General features: G+C 37.4%; 1 protein-coding gene across 2 annotated transcripts in view; it reads right to left on the bottom strand.

The window, feature by feature from the left end:
* Nucleotides 1-1,353: 1,353 nt before the first annotated feature.
* The window catches only part of LOC129903540 (5'-3' exoribonuclease 4), a 52,761-nt gene continuing 35,285 nt past the window's right edge, over nucleotides 1,354-18,829 (bottom strand). Inside the window, exons 19-23 of one of the 2 annotated variants that reach the window (XM_055979096.1) lie at nucleotides 7,692-7,843; nucleotides 7,493-7,597; nucleotides 7,295-7,370; nucleotides 2,743-2,825; nucleotides 1,354-2,571 (exon numbers count right to left, since the gene is read on the bottom strand). In XM_055979096.1, coding sequence (XP_055835071.1) covers nucleotides 1,827-2,571; nucleotides 2,743-2,825; nucleotides 7,295-7,370; nucleotides 7,493-7,597; nucleotides 7,692-7,843 — 1,161 coding nt within the window. In that variant the 3' untranslated portion in view covers nucleotides 1,354-1,826. The remainder of the gene's footprint in view (nucleotides 2,572-2,742; nucleotides 2,826-7,294; nucleotides 7,371-7,492; nucleotides 7,598-7,691; nucleotides 7,844-18,829) is intronic. The other variant, XM_055979099.1, reaches the window with a different exon arrangement.

The following is an 18,829-nucleotide window of genomic DNA, read 5'->3' on the forward strand; positions in this document are numbered from 1 at the left end:
TGATCAGATCACTCACTCGATGGTTAATTTGTCCTCAACCTATTAAGTAGTTGGATAGACATGGTATAGAAAGGGAGTAAAGTTATTGCTCATGTTTTGGTCCAATGGGAGCACTAGCGTGATTCTGAGGCTTCTTGGGAGGATTATAATGCCTTCCAAGCTCGTTTTCCTTCCTTTCTTCCTTGAGGACGGGAAATTTTCTAGCAGGGAGTATTGATATGTTCTGGAAGTGACGAGTTGTACATAGAGCTTGTGGAGGAGTATGAGACAGCTTGGATGAGTTAGTTAGGGTGGTTGACAACTTCTGTTTATTGTAGTTTAGTTCTCATTTAGTTGTGCGTAGCTAGTTACTTTAATTACACATTTGAATAGTGGATTATTTAGGATTAGGTATTTCAGTCTGGAGGAGAAGGATATATAAGTCAAGGTATAATTCAATATGGGCATGAAATGAGAATCTCTTAGTTTTATCTTCTTCTTAGCTATATTGTTAATTCTCTTCTTCACTGTGAGTTGAACTCACATCATTTGGCCTTTTCAACTGTTGTGATTAACAAAATTCAATTCATGATGAGCAATCTCCATAAATGAAGTTCAAAAATGAACTAGAGTTGTTTAAAATTGAATTCACACTGCCCAATGTCAAAATCAGAAGAGATTGTTTTGATCTCAAATTTTGAATTCGGTTTGGCTTTGCTCTTTAAATCTACAGAGCTCAAAGCAGAAATTGTGGGTTTATCATGTGAATGGAATAGCAGCGCTCTATTTTTGTCATGCTTTGAAGGCTCTATTTTGGCGCTAAAACAAGCTTCAGTCGATATGGATACGGCAAGTAATTAGTTTAGTTTTTTATGAGTAATTATGTAGTCCCATATTAGAATCATTTAACGGTGGATGATTAGAAGGAAAAGATGGTGTTTCAACTGTACAAGTTTGTACTCTAAGACAGTAAAGAAATTCAAACTTGTATAAGTGAAACATCTAACATTGCCCCAAAGTTTGAAAAAAGATGAGAAGAAAAAAGGCAATATTCAACGTTTTCCAGTGAAGGGCAAAAATATCTTTATAACTGAAAACTAACTATTTTTCTATAACATTTCACACGCTAATTATATTTCAAAACCATGCTATTTGGTATACTTTTTTACTTGAGAAAAATGAGACAATTGTTTAAAGGCGATTAAAATGACTGAAATGCAAGTCAGAAAGAGCATGCTTGGGCTGGATTATGAAAATTATGTGCGTTGGCCTTGAGGAAGACTTGGAAAGAAAAGGAATATTCCTGTTAATATCTTGCTAAAAAAAAAAAAAAAATTAGTCATAACAATATCTTAGCACTGACCTTGCACAGTCTAATTAAACCAGAATCTAAGTATAATATTAACAACCTTCAACAACCCCAAAGAAACAAAGAAGAATCCATGAATTACGGTAATTCTTGTTTTGGATGCTGAAATATGAAAGGAATAAATTGACAGAACAGTGTTACAGCCTGCTTGACCTAACCAGTAGACCATTGTATGTTTGGGGATTCTGATTCTTTGCATCTCCTATACTTATGCAGGTTTTGTTTTGCAAATGCAGTCAACAAGATCTATTGCTCAACCTTTTCAAGTCATTTGCTACAACATACTAGCCAGACCTCAAACTGCACTCATAACATGGGGAGCGTGAACAGACTCCACCATATTTACTACAACCAAATATAAAATACTGCATCTATAATGTTAAGGAGACGAGAAAAATCTTTCACGGGAGGATTTAGATATCCCTTCACTATATCGATGAGATTGACTATCAACAGGAAAAGCAAAGCTCAAAATAACTCAAATATCACTGTTGTATTCTGGTACTTGGGAACTCTGAGTTGGCCGGCTTTTGATCTGGTAAACCTGCTTGACTTGCTTGTCGTATGCCGTCCCTTTTGAAGTTTCTTGATGCTTTAAGTGCATTACTGTAGCTCCCCTTGCAGGTTTGTTAATCCACTGCAGAGGAGGTGAAGGAAGAGGACCCACATTTTGTGTGAATGGGGGTGGTGGGCAGACGTTAGATAGTTGTCCAAAATTTGGCATTCTTGCTACAGTCGAATAAGGCATCGATCTTGCACCACTTTCGATTGTCAACACTGACATTTCATTTCTCATGCTATAATATTGATCTTGATATGAATGTCTATCTTGCATCCTGAAATTTTGCCTAGTGTTTTGTAACTCATAAGGGGATGGAGCATATCTGGGGTTCCCAGATTCACCACGAGGCATAAAATTGCAAGGGAAATAAGTAGGGTCCTCAAAGAAACCACTTGCACGGCCAGCAGGTCCAGGAAATCGTGGCCTGTGATTCGGAGACAAATTCCTATGACTCATTTGATCATAGAATCCACCTTCATAGCCAGATGGTCCAGCTGGCCTTGGCCTATTCAAAACATGGTTGCCTGGAAAATTTCGAGAATATGATTGATCCAACACTCCAAAATTTGTTCCACCAGGTTTGATATTCAATGTGTTCTTAAGCAACCGATGTGCTGCTTCTCCCAGTGAAGTCCCTGCTATTGCCCCGGGTACAGAACCCCTGCATAAAACAAAAGACAAGCCATTCATATCATTAGTTGATTACTTGATTACATTCACAAGCTCATTACTTGCAACACAAAATTTCTGTTGTTACTTGTTGTAGATTAACATTGTGAAAAGCAAACACACCCAAATACCACAAGATACGGAAAAGGAGGTCAGATTTTACCTTTCTTTGCCTAGCTGGCGCCGGGTTCCATGATCTTCATGCCATAATACAGGGAAAGGTTTTATATCAACAGCTCTCAATATCTGCAGTACAAAGTTAAAAAGCTGCTCTCACAATCTATCTAATATTCCCTTATTATTAATCTAACAACAACGACGACGACGACGACATACCCAGTAAAATCCCACAAGTAGGGTCTGGGGACGACAAAATGTACGTAGACCTTACCACTCGGCTCAAAATTTCAGCCACAAAATAAGAGAGAAAATATATTCCACAAAATTAGAGAGTAAAACAATATATATAGCATAATGGCTTAAGCGAAACGCGATGCAGATTTTACAAGACAAGAACAATAATAACAAATATTGTGATAATCAAAATGCAATAGCATCATAACTAAAAAGACACGCCTAGACCTAAGACCACTCTAAACTGTCACGAGGCAAGACAACATTCTACCCCTGCTAACCTTCTACCCTAATCCGCGACTTCCACTCCTTTCTATCTAAGTTCATGTCCTCAGTGATATGGAGTTGCGCCATATCCTGTCTAATTGTTTCTCCCCAATACTTTTTTGGTCTACCCCTACTCCTCCACAAAACCCCCAAATCCAACTGCTTGCACCTCCTAACTGGGGTGTCGACCCCCTTCCTCTGCACATGCCCAAACCATCTCAATCTCGCTTTTCTCATCTTGTCTGCCACAGAGACCACTCCCACCTTCTCCCGAATAACCTCATTCATAATCTTATCATTCCTAGTATGTCCACACATCCATCTCAGCATCCTCATCTCCGCAACATGCATCTTCTGAATAATGAGCGTTCTTGACTGGCCAGCACTCTACTCCATATAACAACAACGGTCTAACCACCAATCTATAGAACCTGCCTTTAAGTTTAGCTGGTATCTTCTTATCACACAGGACTCAAAAGTCAAGCCTTCATTTCCTCTATGCTACCCCAATGCGATGCGTGACATACTCATCGATGTCCCCACTACTCTGGATGACGGATCCAAAGTATTTAAAGCTTCCTTTTTTGGAGATAGGTTGAGTGGCAAGCCTCACTTCCTACCCTCTTCATCCCTCGCAACACTGAATTTGTACTCCAAGTATTCAGTTTTGGTCCTGCTCAATTTGAACCCTTTGGACTCCAGAGTTTGTCTCCAAACCTCCAACCTATCATTAACTCTGTTCTGAGTCTCATCAATTAAAACTATGTCATCTGCAAATAGCATACACCATGGAACCTCCTCCTGAATAGATCGTGTCGGCTCATCCATCACCAAGGCAAAAAGAAAAGGACTCAGCGCCGATCCCTGATGAAGTCTCATTTCAACAGAAAAATGCTCTGAGTCACCTCCCACCGTCCTAACCCGAGTCTTGGCTCAAGCATACATGTCTTTTATCTCCCTAATATACACCATTGAGACACCTTTAGCCTCCAGACACTTCCAGAGAACATCCCTCGAAACCTTGTCATAAGTCTTTTCAAGATCTATGAACATCATATGAAGATCCTTCTTTCTTTCTCTAAATTTCTCCACCAGTCTTCGCATGAGATGGATTCTTGTAGTCGACCATCCCGGCATGAAACCAAATTGATTCTCTGAAATTGACACTCGTCTCCTCACCCTCATCTCCACCACTCTCTCCCATATCTTCATAGTGTGGCTTAGCAATTCGATACCCCTATAGTTATTACAGTTTTGGATATCACCCTTGTTCTTGTACAATGAAACCATAGTACTCCACTATTCATCGAGCATCTTAGCTATCTTCAAAATAACATTAAACAACCTAGTCAACCACTCTAAACCTTCCTTGTCAGTGCTCTTCCAAAAGTCCATCGGGATCTCATCGGACGGCGCCCTCCCCCTCCTCATTCTGCTAATAGCATGTCTAACCTCCTCAACCCTAAAACACCTGCAGTACCCAAAGTCCTGAAGACTATGAGAGTGCGCCAAATCACCTAGTACAATGTCTCTGTCACCTTTCTCATTTAAGAGTCTGTGGAAGTAAGCTTGCCACCTTTGCTTGATAGAGGTCTTATCCACTAACACTTCACCTTCTTCGTCCTTGATGCACTTTACCAGATCCAAGTCACGAGCTTTTCTCTCCCTTGTTTTGGTGAGCCTATACAATCTCTTAATCCCACCTTTTTCACCTAACCCAACATATAAGCGTTCAAAAGTTGTCGTCTTATTAATTATCTAAATACCTTTTAAAAACCTACAAATAGATACATATGTCTATTTTCCTCTTCTGAATAGTTGTCGTTGTTTAGTTGCACCATTTTAATAGATTGAAACTAACACAAGTTCATTTGGAATCGCACCAGGAAAAAATATGGTACAAGAATATCAACGGACATTTCAATAGGTATCACTTTGGTCTTCGTATGGCGCTCTCTCACACTTCAATCTTCTTCTTCTTTGTTTCTGGTCCAGCTTCAATCTTCTTTATCAACACTTCATCAGATCTGAAATCTTACTATTCTTTCACCAAACCATTATCCTTTTTCCTCGGTTATTTTCTAAATCCTTTGCAGACATGATGGCTTCTTTACCAACTGGAGGAAGTTTATATTTACACTATTTTTGACTCCCTTCTAGTAAAGCTAAAGGACTGCTCAATGAAGATCGATGGCAACTATCCATATTCCGAGTCAAGAATAGAAGGCCTAGCAACATGATCTATGAACCACCATGCATTCCCAACTGTATTACCTTCTTTTGTTTTTGTAAATGTTAATGTGATTCTCAGTTGTATGAATTTCCATGTCAAATGCTCTCATTATATAAGAAGGCCCTGCTACACCCTCTTCCTTCCTTGTAGTTTACAAAATTCAAAGTAGTAATAAAATTTCACTTGGATTTAAACAAAATCGGTAAAATACCTTTACCACTTTGATAGATAACTTTACAAGTTTCTCAAAGAATCATATAGGTATATTCTTCTCAAGTTGAGGGGAGAGTTAGTTTTGATTTGAATTGACAATATTTTAGTCTTACAAGAATAAATTATTAGTCTTTCTTAAGCATATAAATTTTTAATGATTCATTTCTTGACAATTTTATGCATAATTTTATGAATTCTTTTTTTATTATATTGTATGACACTGAAAGGTTCACATTATAAACTATATTTTTTCTTATTTCTTTTCCAAGATTGGTGAATTATAGGGAGAAATATTTTGCTCATAGCTATCAAAATTCACAAAGAAAAAAAAGTTGAAAAGAATAAAAAAGGGAAACAAATGCAAAGTGAAGGAGAATTTGGAGTTATACTGTTGTCATCATTGTGTCAGTTCCCCTTTTTTCCTATTTAGCCTTTTCTTTCATATAAAATAGCACTCCTAATAATTTGAAATACACATGTTAAAGTTTTAAAAGCACCTTTTAACATTTGTAAAATATATAACTTTAACCAACAAAGAAAAACAAAATTACAGTTAATTACAAATATCTATATTACTTATCTATTTCAAATGATTTTGTTTGGACAATAATTGGTTGGAGCTTTTGAAAAGTAAATGCTTGGAGTTAAAGTTGAAGATGAAATTGTGTTTGACATGAATTTTACTTGGAGAAAAAATTAAACTTCTCTAGGTAAAATATTACTCCCTCTATCCTATTTTATGTGGCACCATTTGACTTGGCACAGTGTTTAAAGAAAAAACAGAAGAGTTTTGAAACTTGTAGTCTAAAACAATCTTTAGGTATTTGTATGGCTGTAAATCATATCATTAAGGGTAAAATGAGAATCATAAAGTTCAATTGTTTCTAATTATAGTAAGGTAACATTCTTTTTGGAACAGACTAAAAAGGAAAGGATGCCACATAAAATTGGACGGAGGGAGTACTTCATTTGAGATACCCAAACAAGATTTTTAGCTTAAAAGATTCCCATTTAAAAGTGTGATTGAAATAATAAATAAATTTATGAAGTATAAATTGATTTGCAAATAATGTGTGTCTAAATGTCTTTATAACTCAAGAAAAAATTTGAAGTATGCATACGACAAACTTCAACATTTTGCAGTATTTTTAAATTTTCTAATAATGACATCAGATAAATGTGTAGAGAGACTAGTTTTCCTAAAAGCAGCAATGCAGCCTATTCAACCAGGCACTGGGCCTTTAACAGCAAAAGATGTGTGCCAAAATACAAGAAAAAACGAACAGCAGATTAACTCATATTGAAGAAACATTAAAATGAATAAACTCAAGCATCTACATTAGGAAAAGGTCAAAGAGTAGGCTTCTCTTTAATGTAAAAAAGTGGAGGGCATATGTTAATCAATAGCAAGAAACACAACCTAAATAACAACACTAACTAGATCAAGTTGGAAGTAGAGCCCAATTTACTAAGATACACGCTAATTCCAATAAAGAGATTGAAAAACTAATTACAGTCCATACACCTGTTAGATTATATATCTGTCATGAAATTAATGGTTAAGCAGTTTTATGATTTGGTTATTCTTGTTTATGAATGCTCACAAATGTACAACAGCAACTAAGTAAATCATGGATCCTTCACAAACCTTTTTGGGCATAAACACTCCTTCTGGAGGCTGCGGAATGTGCTTATGAGGTACTGGATTCAGAAAGGTAATATTTCTGGCCACAAAAGAAAAAAGAAGGTAAAAGAGGTACTTTCTCAAACAATTGAATTACTGAACATGTCATAATCACAATTTGAAAGAAGGGTAGAGGTCTAGAATTGCCACAAAGGAACTCACAGAATCCTATTATTTAAGATATCTTCTATTCCATTAAGTGGGGAAGGAATCCTATCTCTCAGGCCATTCCTCTCAGATAACCAAATGAATCCATTCATTCCACCACTGTGAAAAAGGGAACAAAAGAGAGCTTGAGGAACTAGTAAACAATCGGCATAAAAAAAGATTGAAGATTTCAGCAGTAGACCAGATTATCAACCTCAGATTTACGTCAATTAGCCATGGCCTTTGTGCCCCCGAGGGAACCTTATCATTGTGATGATAGTACGAACTTATAAATGGGGCCAAAGTATGGTGATGATGAACATAGAGCAAATCGAACATTACACTGTTCCTTAGTTGCTCAGTGTCCTGCAAAAATACAAAATGAGAATAACAAAAGAACAACTCTAATGTGCATTACAAATAATACACCATCTTCCAGGATTTACTGCAGTTAAGCTCTAGGGAAACAAAAAGGGCTCAATGGATACTCGTGACCACACTAAACTCCCATGAAAAATCATTTTAATGTTTGATATCATTGTTTGCTTATGAACATACAAAGGAAGGTAAAAAAATTGTTTAAGGACTAATACGTGGAAAAAGAACAATGAACTTCCATGTTAAACTACAACCATTGCAGCTTTAAGCAGCTATTTAGGTTAAAATAGTGCAATAAATATAAATACTACGATCAGTGATTTCTAGCGCCATACAAACGGAGACAATCAGAGATAGCCACAGTGAAACATAGAGTATTCTGCCGTAGTAATTTCGAGGGAACATGGGAAAGCTATAAAACTGTATGTAGTTTGTTAGAATCTCGTAGATATTCTAGAATATTTTAGGGTCCTATAAATATAGTATAGTTTGATTAATTCTTGTAATTATGTATTTCGATCCTCTTTCCTTTCTGACTATGCACACGTAGCTATTTCATTAGAGGAAAAATACTCTCAGGAGACTTTTTTTTTTGAGAAAGTTAGTTGGTATTATAAACAAAGAAGTACACCAATAGTGAACTCCTATAATTACATCAAAAGTATAGGGAATGTCAAAAAGAATTTAAACACCTATCTCCCTCATAAACTATCTAAAAATAGGGTGATATACCCCGAATCCTTAGACACAGTATGGATACACCAAAAGTAAAAGGACACTAAAAAGCTCAACTTAATGCTTTGGAATGGGATGCTCTTGTTCTCATAACATCTCTGATTTCTCTCTCCCTCCATATTGTCCACCAGATGCATGCAGGGACAATCCTCCATCTCTCCTTGTGTCCTGACTTATTCCCATCTCTATTCCAACATGCTAGAACTTCTGCAGTATTCCTAGGCATGGTCCATCTAATACCCCTCAGGTTAATGAAAAATTTCCTTAGTTTCTCAGTCACTCTATAGTGCAAAAAAAGATGGTTTATTGTCTCTGTCTCAGATTCATAAAAAACAAACATCTGGAGCATAATTGTCTTCCCATTTTTATTAAGTTGTCCTGAGTCAAAACAGCTCGTCTTGCAATAAGCCAGTGAAACAGACCACCTTATGTGGTATCTTCTCTTTCTAGCTCATCTTCCAAGGCCACAACTCCTTGGTTTTGGTTGAAATGTCTAGTAGTTTGTAGGCTGATTTCACCTTGAACATGCCATCTTTATCCATCTTCCATATCAATTTGGCTTCCTCATAGGTGAGGTTCTTGGCTTGTTCCAAGGTGTTGAATAGAGTCATTCTCTCCACTCAGTGTTGTTAAAAAGCGCTGAAGCGCTCGCTTTAAGCGAGAATCGAAGCGAAGCGAGGCGACAAGTTGGCACTCTAATGCCTTGAAGCGAGGCAATATTGAAGAAGCGTGCGCTTCTGTCCCAAAAGTGAGAAGCGCGCTTTTTATAAAAGCGAGAAAAAGCTCGCTTAATTGAAATAAAGTGCTAACTAGGGTTTTTTTAAATTTATGCAAAAATACTTACAGTTAATTTTTAGCGATAGATAGCACACCCAGTTCGTTGGCCTCTCAACCCGGCGGACCCATCGTTTATACACCTGCTATGAGAGGGAATCGTGCTGCCCAGGAATCGAATACATGCAGCAGGTGAACGGCATAAACGGGATTTCTCAATGATGCCTTCACCCCGACCGGAGTCCATTAGATATGATGCAAAAGGGCTCTTGGTCTATCCTTGACCAGAGATTTCTCTATGCCTGTACGGTTGTTCAATTCTATCTTTTTAATATTTTTTATCTTTCTTCTCTCTTTGCTTTATCATGTGAGATTAGGGGAAGCATTTTTTTGTTATATCATCAGGGTAAATGATACATGAACCTGCTAGTGGTTTTTATATGGCACAAGTAGGCAAATTTGTCGTGGAAGCAGAAGAACTGCTGAAACTGTGTGAAACCCTCATCCAAATATTTTCCCTCCTTCATCGACTGCTGCTGTGACTGCTTCAACTGCTGCTGAATGTTAGTTCTTCTCTTCTTCTCTTCTTCTCTTCTCTTCTCCTCTCTTCTCCTCTTCTCTTCTTCTTCTTCTCTTTTTCACTTCTTTTTCTGTTTCTCTTCTGCGCGACTACTGCTGAAGGTAAGCAGGTTTTTTTTTTCAATTTTCAGTTTGTAATGCTACTTAAGTAGCGTTACTCTGTTCTTTTGTTTTCTGATTTGAGGTTCTTTGTATGCTCTGTTTGTAATGCCATGTGTATGCTATGTTTTTTTCTTCTTTTTTTTGTTTTGCTGCCAGCTGCTTTGTTCTGTCTTTATTTCTTTTTTCCTTTGTTTTTTTGCTTTTCTAACTTCTATGACTGAGTTACTGAGTTACTGTTCTATTTTTTCTTTGGAAGTTTTATTTTCTTATTCAATGGCACAAAAAAGGGATCCATCTTGCGCGTATGGAACTGCCATGGGCAATAACACAAGAGTCAAACATGTCTTTTGTGATATGGCATACAATGGCAGAATATTTCGTCACAAGAAGCATGTTATTGGTGGTTATAAAGATGTAAAAGTATGTCCAAAGGTCCCGGATAGTGTGAAGGAAGAAATCAAAGAATATTTTATGAAAAAAATGAGTTTAAAACTCAAATGAATCATGAAGCATCCATGGTTAATTTTGTTGATGATGATGAAATGGATGATGATGAAGTCGAAGTGAATATGTCAATGGGGCCTCCCTCAAAATGTCAAAAGAAACCTTCAACTATTGGAAGTGGGTCATCCACCGCTAGCAATGTCAAGGTCCTCTCAATCTCTTTTTCTTGCAAAAACCAAATGAAAAGAGAAAAGGTGGACCTATTGATTTAGAGGCTTCTAGGAAGGTTTTATGGGATCGTGTTGTATGATGGATGTATGATGCAGGGCTTCCTTTCAATTGTGTTAATTACACCAAGAGTTTTGGTGAATTCATTGAGGCAGTAGGCCAATTATCACGACCCAAGCTAGGCATTAGGCATGACACGGCGATTAGAATCCCGAAGGACTCCAATCAAGCATCTTAGCATACATAACATGACAATTTCAAGCATGAAATAGAAGAAAACTTAAAATGCGAGAAATGCCTCAATATAATGAATCTCGATAATATGAGAAATCAAATATAAACGCCAAATGACTTAAACATACTCATACAGTATAGACATGCCTCTACTAACTTTAGATGGGGCATAGGACAAGTTTCTAGCTCACCAAACATAATAAAAGAACATAAGCCTGAAAATAGGGAAATAACATGACGAGTTTGCCATCGAATAATGAGGACTCATCAAAGCTAACTCTGAGTAGATCATCAACTAGCCACGTGCGGGAGACAATGTAGATAAAAATTATGTGTTAGTACATGTGATGTACTAAGTATGGAGAATATGCAATGCATGTCGTAAATCATGATAATTGGTAGCAGAATTACTTTACATTCTTGGCCACTGATTTCTAATTCTCAGGAGACATTATGCATATTGTTAGAATAGGAATAGGTATGTACAATCCTACTTAGAATATGAATAGGAATATGATTAGTAATAGGAATAGAAATAGTACATAGTGTCATACTTGGTAAAGGATTGTATTATAATGTCTATAAATAAGGTCTTTGTGTAATAATGTATGGGACACAATTCAATAATATTCTCCTATATTTCTCACATGGTATCAGAAGACGTCTTCGCCTCTTTTTCTTTCTATAGTTGGTAAAAAGTGTTCACAAGTTCGTATATATACCTTGTTGTATGCATAATTGCAGCTTGGCCCAAAGGCAGAGGATGTGACAAAACCTATAAATCCATTTGTCTTTATGTTGCGATTCCTTCTGGGGGCAATGGAAGCAACATACTATTCTTTGGTTCCTATTTACATGTGGGTTAAAGACCAAGTTATTCAGGAAGGCGAACCTCTGTGAGAGACCAAGCAACTTACTAATTGCTGGCTGATCCTTCTCCTGTTGCACTTGGTTCTAGTTAGCACAGTTGTGCGGTTTAATTGTATTACAGCCTAGAATTTTCCGCTAATAAATCTGTTTTAATTGCCAAATATGTTTAGACATCTTAAGCTTGGTATCGACTGAAATTGATATAGTTTTCCAAATGTAGATAGGACTTTTTTCAGATGACTTAATTTCAGCTTTATAGTCTGAACCTGGTGAGCATGTTACCCCCCTCCAAATTGAGAGTTCGGTAACCATCAATGTGAGAGCTCTCTAGACTCTTCTGATCAAATTGAGAGTTCACTTTGTTTGTGTATGTGTTAGAATAGGAATAGGCGTACACAATCCTACTTAAAATAGGAATAGAAATAGGAATAGTTTATAGTATCTTACTTGAAAAAGGATTGTTTTATAGTGCCTATAAATAGGGTATTTGTGTAATATTGTTCTTACACAATTCAATAATATTTTTCTCCTATATTTCTCACATGGTATCAGAGCATTGGTGAGAAAATTCAAGGGTAGAAACAAGTCACCGTGTATCAATTTCCGGTGGCTGTTGGGACTGATTTGTGTCATTTTTTTAGGGCTGTTTCGGTCATTTTTTTGAGCAATTTTTGTTTTACTCGTGGTTGTCCAGCCATTCCGACCAGATCTATGCAATTTTTGACCAGATTCAATCATCGGAATTAGAGTTCCGGCGAATTCCAGGCTGTTTCCGGTGAGATCCAGATTTTCCGACTACCAAATCTATGTAATCCAGTGTTTCTTGTTGTTTTCAAGACAAAATTCACACCATGTCTTTTGGTGTGATATTTTTTGTTCCAAAAATATGGGGATTGGAAATTCAACCCCTATAATCACTTCAGAATTATTAATGGAAAGTTCAAACTATTTAGCTTAGTGTCACGAACTTAGACTTCGACTAAGACTTTCGTGCGGCACTTGACAACTTACTCACGAATCTTTCACGATCTTGCAAGCTCAACTAAGCCTTTAAGACTAGATCGCTAAGGGAACGCTAGATTGTAAGAAAGAGAAGAGAGCTTTTATGAAAAAGACTTTGTATTACTTAGAAGAATGCTTGATTTCTTGATGGTTTGCTACAAATGAATGCCCCCTCTATTTATACTACTCCTAAGGGGCTCAAGTGTAAATAAAAATTGTTATACAAGTCCTTCCATATTTACAAAGAAGTCCCTACTCTAGAATTCTCTACACCCTCTAGAGAATTCCAATTCTTTCAAGACTTCTCTACAAGTTTCTACAAGAATCTAGAGTCTTCCACTAACCTCTCCAAGACTCTAGGTTCTTCTCCCTTCTTCATGATCAAGTGGCAGGTCATAACATTAGGCTTCTTTGGTTGAGTTATGGTGCAAGGGTCAAGGAGTTCAAGATCACTTAACAAATAATACTTATATGGTAGATGATAAGCGGAAGGCTAGCGAGGAAGATGCAAAAGCCAAAGCAGAATGGGTGAAGGTTGATGCTCAATTATGTGACTTCCGATGGTGATCTATCGATTCCAAGTTGATGCCCTTGTTTCACCCATCCCAGACATGTTATTCAGTTTGGGAAAATGCGTGTGCTTTATACACTAATGACATATCTCAGTTCTATGATGTGATATCTCGAATGACCAACTTAAAGAAACAAGAATCTGATATGTCTACTTACTTGGGACAGGTACAAGCAGTCATAGATGAATTTGAAACATTGATGCCAGTTACTACGAATGTGGAAAAACAACAAGAGCATAGACAGACGTTGTTTCTAGTTCTTACATTTGCTGGACTTCCTACTGACCATGATTCAGTACGTGATGTGATTTAAGCCAGTCCTATAGTTCCTACAATTGATGGATTATTCTATCTTCTACTTCGTCTTGTCTTGCCTCTCAGTCACAAATAGCCTCATCACCCACCATTGACTCTTTTGTTCTTGCATCTCAAACCATAGAAAAACGAACATATCAATCTACGGGGAGAATCGGCGAGGAGGAGGGTGTTTTGGGAAACCTCGACCCAAGTGTAGTCATTGTCATAAACTTGGGCACACTCGTGACATATGTTATATTTTGCATGGTCGACCACCCAATTATGATACTATTGCTCTAAAGGAATATAATGAGTTCCTTAGAAATCGTGCAAGTAAGCAGACATCTCCACAAATAGCATATATGGCTCAGCCTAATCAATCATCCAATAATGCTCATATTTCTCATACCGAATATGATGAGTTCCTCCAATATCGAGCAAGTAAGCAAACGTCACCACAAGTAGCTTCGGTTGCACAACCTGATGTTTCTGTTGCGGGTAATTCTTTTGCTTGTGTTTCACAATCTAGTACTCTTGGATCATGGGTCATGGACTCAAGAGCTTCTGATCATGTCTTTGGTAATAAATTACTTTTGTTTGATATTGTTTATTCACAATGTCTTTCAGCTATTACTTTAGCTAATGAGATCCAAATAAAACCAAAAGGGGTTGGAATAGCCAAACCCTTATCTTCCGTCACTCTAGACTCTGTTCTTTATGTCCCTGGCTCTCCTTTTAATCTGGCATCCATTAGTCGTTTGATGCGTGCCTTACATTGTGGCATATTCTTTTTTGATGATTTTTTCTCATGCAGGACCGCAGTACGGGATAGACGATTGGCACAGGACATGAATCACAAGGCCTTTACTATCTTACCTCTTCAAATTCCTTCATAGCATGCTCCGTTACAGATCTTCCAAACCTAATTCACAAACGTTTGGGACATCCGAGTCTATCCAAGCTACAAAAGATAGTGCCTAGTTTGTCTTGTTTAGATTGTGAGTTGTGTCAACTTGGGAAACACACTTATGCTACATTTTCACGTAGTACTGAGGGTCATTCATAGTCTATTTTTTCATTAGTTCATTATGATATTTGGGGTCCTAGTAGAGTTAGTTCACCCTTAAGATTTCGTTATTTTGTTAGTTTCATTCATGATTATTCAAGATGCACTTGGGTTTTCTTAATGAAAGATCGTTCTGAGCTATTTTCTATATTCAAAAGTTTCATTGTTGAAATACAAAATCAATTTGGCATTTCTATTAGTACTTTTCGTAGTGATAATGCCTTAGAATACTTATCCTCCCAATTTCAGGAGTTTATGACTCACCATGGAATTATTAACCAAACATCTTATTTGTACACCCCTCAACAAAATGGTGTAGCAGAAAGGAAGAATAGGCATCTCATAGAGACCACTCGCACTCTTCTCATTGAATCTCATATTCCATTGCGTTTTTGGGGAGATGTAGTCCTTGCGTATTGTTATTTAATTAATAGAATGCCCTCATCCTCTATTCAGAATCAGGTTCCACATTCCATACTATTTCCTCAGTCATGTCTTTACTCTATCCCCCCTCGAGTCTTTGGGAGCACATGTTTTGTTCATCACTTAGCCCCAAGAAAGGTAAATTAGCCCCTCGTACCCCCAAATGTATGTTTATTGGTTACTCTCGAGTTCAAAAAGGATATCGTTGTTATTCACCTGAACTTCATCGATACCATATGCCCGCCGATGTCACATTCTTTGAATCTCAACCTTACTATACATCTTCTGATCATCCTGATGTATCTGAGGTCTTAACCATACCTCAGGTCTTACCTGTACCGACTTTTGAGGAATCTATGGTCTCTCCTACATCTCTAGTTGTAGTGCCACCACTCCTGACTTATCATCGTCGTCCACGTCCAGTTGTAGTTCCAGATGATTCATGTCATATGCCGGAGCCTGCGCCTAATGCGGACTTGCCTCCTCCTAGCCAACCAATTGCACTTCAAAAAGGTATACGATCCACTCAAAATGCTAACCCACATTATACTTTCTTGAGTTATCATCGTTTATCCTCACCACATTATGCCTTTGTATCATCTTTCTCCTCTATTTCCATTCCTAAGACTACAGGTGAAGCACTTTCTCATTCAGGATGGAGGCAGGCTATGATTGATGAGATGTCTGCTTTACATACAAGTGGTACTTGGGAGCTTGTTTCCCTTCCTGGCGGTAAATCAGTTGTTGGTTGTCGTTGGGTTTATGCAGTCAAAATTGGCCTAGATGGTCAGGTGGATCGACTAAAGGCTTGCCTTGTTGCCAAAGGGTATACTCAGATATTTGGGCTAGATTATAGTGACATTTTCGCTCCTGTGGCTAAAATAGCATCTGTCCGTTTTTTTCTATCTATGGTTGTCATTCGTCATTGGCCTCTTCATCAGTTGGACATTAAGAATGCTTTTTTGCATGGTCATCTTGAGGAAGAAGTATATATGGAGCAACCATCTGATTTTGTTGCTCAGGGGGAGTCTAGTACCCTTGTATGTTGATTGCATAGGCCACTCTATAGTCTGAAACAATCTCCTCGAGCGTGGTTTGGGAAGTTAAGCATAGTAACTCAGCAGTTTGGCATGACTCATAGTGGAGTTGATCACTCTGTCTTCTATCCACATTCTGCACCAAATCTGTGTATTTATTTAGTTGTTTACGTTGATGATATCATTATCGCTGCCAATGATCAAGATGGTATCACTAATTTGAAGCAACATCTCTTTCCGCATTTTCAGACTAAAGACCTCGGTAGATTGAAGTATTTTCTAGGTATTGAGGTTGCTCAGTCTAGATCAGGTATTGTTATTTCTCAACACAAGTATGCTTTAGGCATTCTTGAGGAGATAGGAATGACGGGATGTAAACCCATTGACACTCCTATGGATCTAAATGTTAAACTCCTTCCAAGATAGGGGGGAGCCACTCAGTAATACTGAAAGGTATAGACGGCTGGTTGGAAAGTTGAATTATCTCACAATGACTAGACCTGACATCTCTTGTCAGTTTATGACTTCTCCTTGTGATAGTCCTTGGGATGCAGTTATTTGTATTCTGCGATATATAAAGTCAACTCCCGGTAAAGGACTACTTTTCGAGGATCACGACCATGAGCATATCACCGGATATACAGATGCTGATTGGGCAGGATCACCCTCTAATAGACATTCTACATCTGAATATTGTGTTTTAGTAGGAGATAATTTGGTGTCGTGGAAGAGTAAGAAACAGAGTGTCGTTGCTCGATCTGGTGCAGAAGCAGAATATCGAGCAATGATTGTAGTAACTTGTGAGCTAGCTTGGATCAAATAGTTGCTGAGAGAACTAAAATTTCGAGAAACCGATCATATGAAACTTGTGTGTGATAATCAAGCAACCTTCCATATCGCATCAAATTCAGTGTTTCATGAGAGGACTAAGCACATTGAGATTGATTAACACTTTGCCCGGGAAAAGATACTCTCGTGAGATATTATTACAAAGTTTGTGAAGGCAAGTGATCAACTTGCAGATATCTTCACCAAGTCCCTCATCGGTCCTCATATTAATTATATTTGTAACAAGCTACGTACATATGATTTGTTTGCACCAGCTTGAGGGGGAGTGTTAGAATAGGAATAGGTGTACACAATCCTACTTAGAATAGGAATAGAAATAGGAATAGTTTCTAGTATCCTACTTGAAAAATGGTTGTTTTAGTGTCTATAAATAAGATCTTTGCGTAATATTGCTCTTACACAATTCAATAATATTTTTCTCCTATATTTCTCATAGTATGAATATGCCGCATCAAGCAATTTGAGGAGTTGGTCAAATTTAATTTGTGTAGCACCGTGCCATCTTTTCAGTGACTACTTTTTCATATTTAATTTCTGTAGCACTGTGCAATTTTTCCAATGACTACTTTCTCATATCTGATTTGCGTAGCACCGTGAATCTCTTCGAACTACTTCTCATATATAGTTTGCGTAGTACCGTGGATTTTAGCAAACCACTTTCTCATATCTGAGCTGCATAGCACCATGTGTCTTTTTAGTGACTCCTCAAATTTGATTTGCGTAGTTCCATGCATCTTTCCGCTGACTCAAATCTTATTTGCATAGGGTCATACCATCATTCTAACCCTATTCATATAACTATCTTTCTCAGTAGGGTGGTGTCATCATTCAACCCTACTCATATATTCTTTCTCAATAGGATCGTGTCATCATTCCGACTCTATCCATATCTATTCCTCAGATTGTGACCACTTTCAGCCATCAAATCTAATAATCCAACGCATGAGCATGTTACAGCCAATTTTACGATGACTTTCTTGTTTAAGATCTACTCATCTCTTGATTCCAAGACGATCCATATATTTTACATCAGATTTTGAGCACTTTCCGATGACCGATGCCTTGTGAAGAAGTCTACATGGAGCAACCACCTAGTTTTGTTGCTCAGGCGGAGTTTAGTAGCCTTGTATGTCCATTGTGTAAGTCACTCTATGGTCTGAAACAATCTTCTCAAACTTGCTTTGAGAAGACCAAGCACATTGAGATTGACTGCCATTATGCATCAACTCCAGTATTTCATGAGAAGACTGAGCACATTGAGATTGATTGTCAACTTTGTGAAGTTGAGTGATCAACTTGCAGATATCTCATCAAGCCCCTCATCGGTTCTCGTATTAATTACATTTCTAACAAGCAAGGTACATATGAGTTGTATGCACTAACTTGAGGGGGAGTGTTAGAATAGGAATAGGTATGTACAATCCTACTTAGAATAGGAATAGGAATAGGAATATGAATAGTAATAGGAATAGAAATAGTAAATAGTAGTCTACTTAGTAAAGGATTCTAGTGTAGTGTTTATAAATAGGGTTTTTATATAATAATGTAGGGACAAAATTCAATAATATTCTCCTATATTTCTCACACATATCAAATACCAAAATATTGAAAACGCAGTATCAAAATTTCAGTTTCGCGATGGTAATTCGATATTTTCCATACCATGCCCAGCCATAATCATGTCTACTTTTTAAGGTCGCTTTGGCTTACATGTTAATCGGAACAAAAGCTCCTTATATCCGGCCAACCTAGTAACAAAAAT

This window comes from Solanum dulcamara, chromosome 1, assembly GCF_947179165.1.
Source record: "Solanum dulcamara chromosome 1, daSolDulc1.2, whole genome shotgun sequence".
In the NCBI taxonomy this organism is placed as follows: domain Eukaryota; kingdom Viridiplantae; phylum Streptophyta; class Magnoliopsida; order Solanales; family Solanaceae; genus Solanum; species Solanum dulcamara.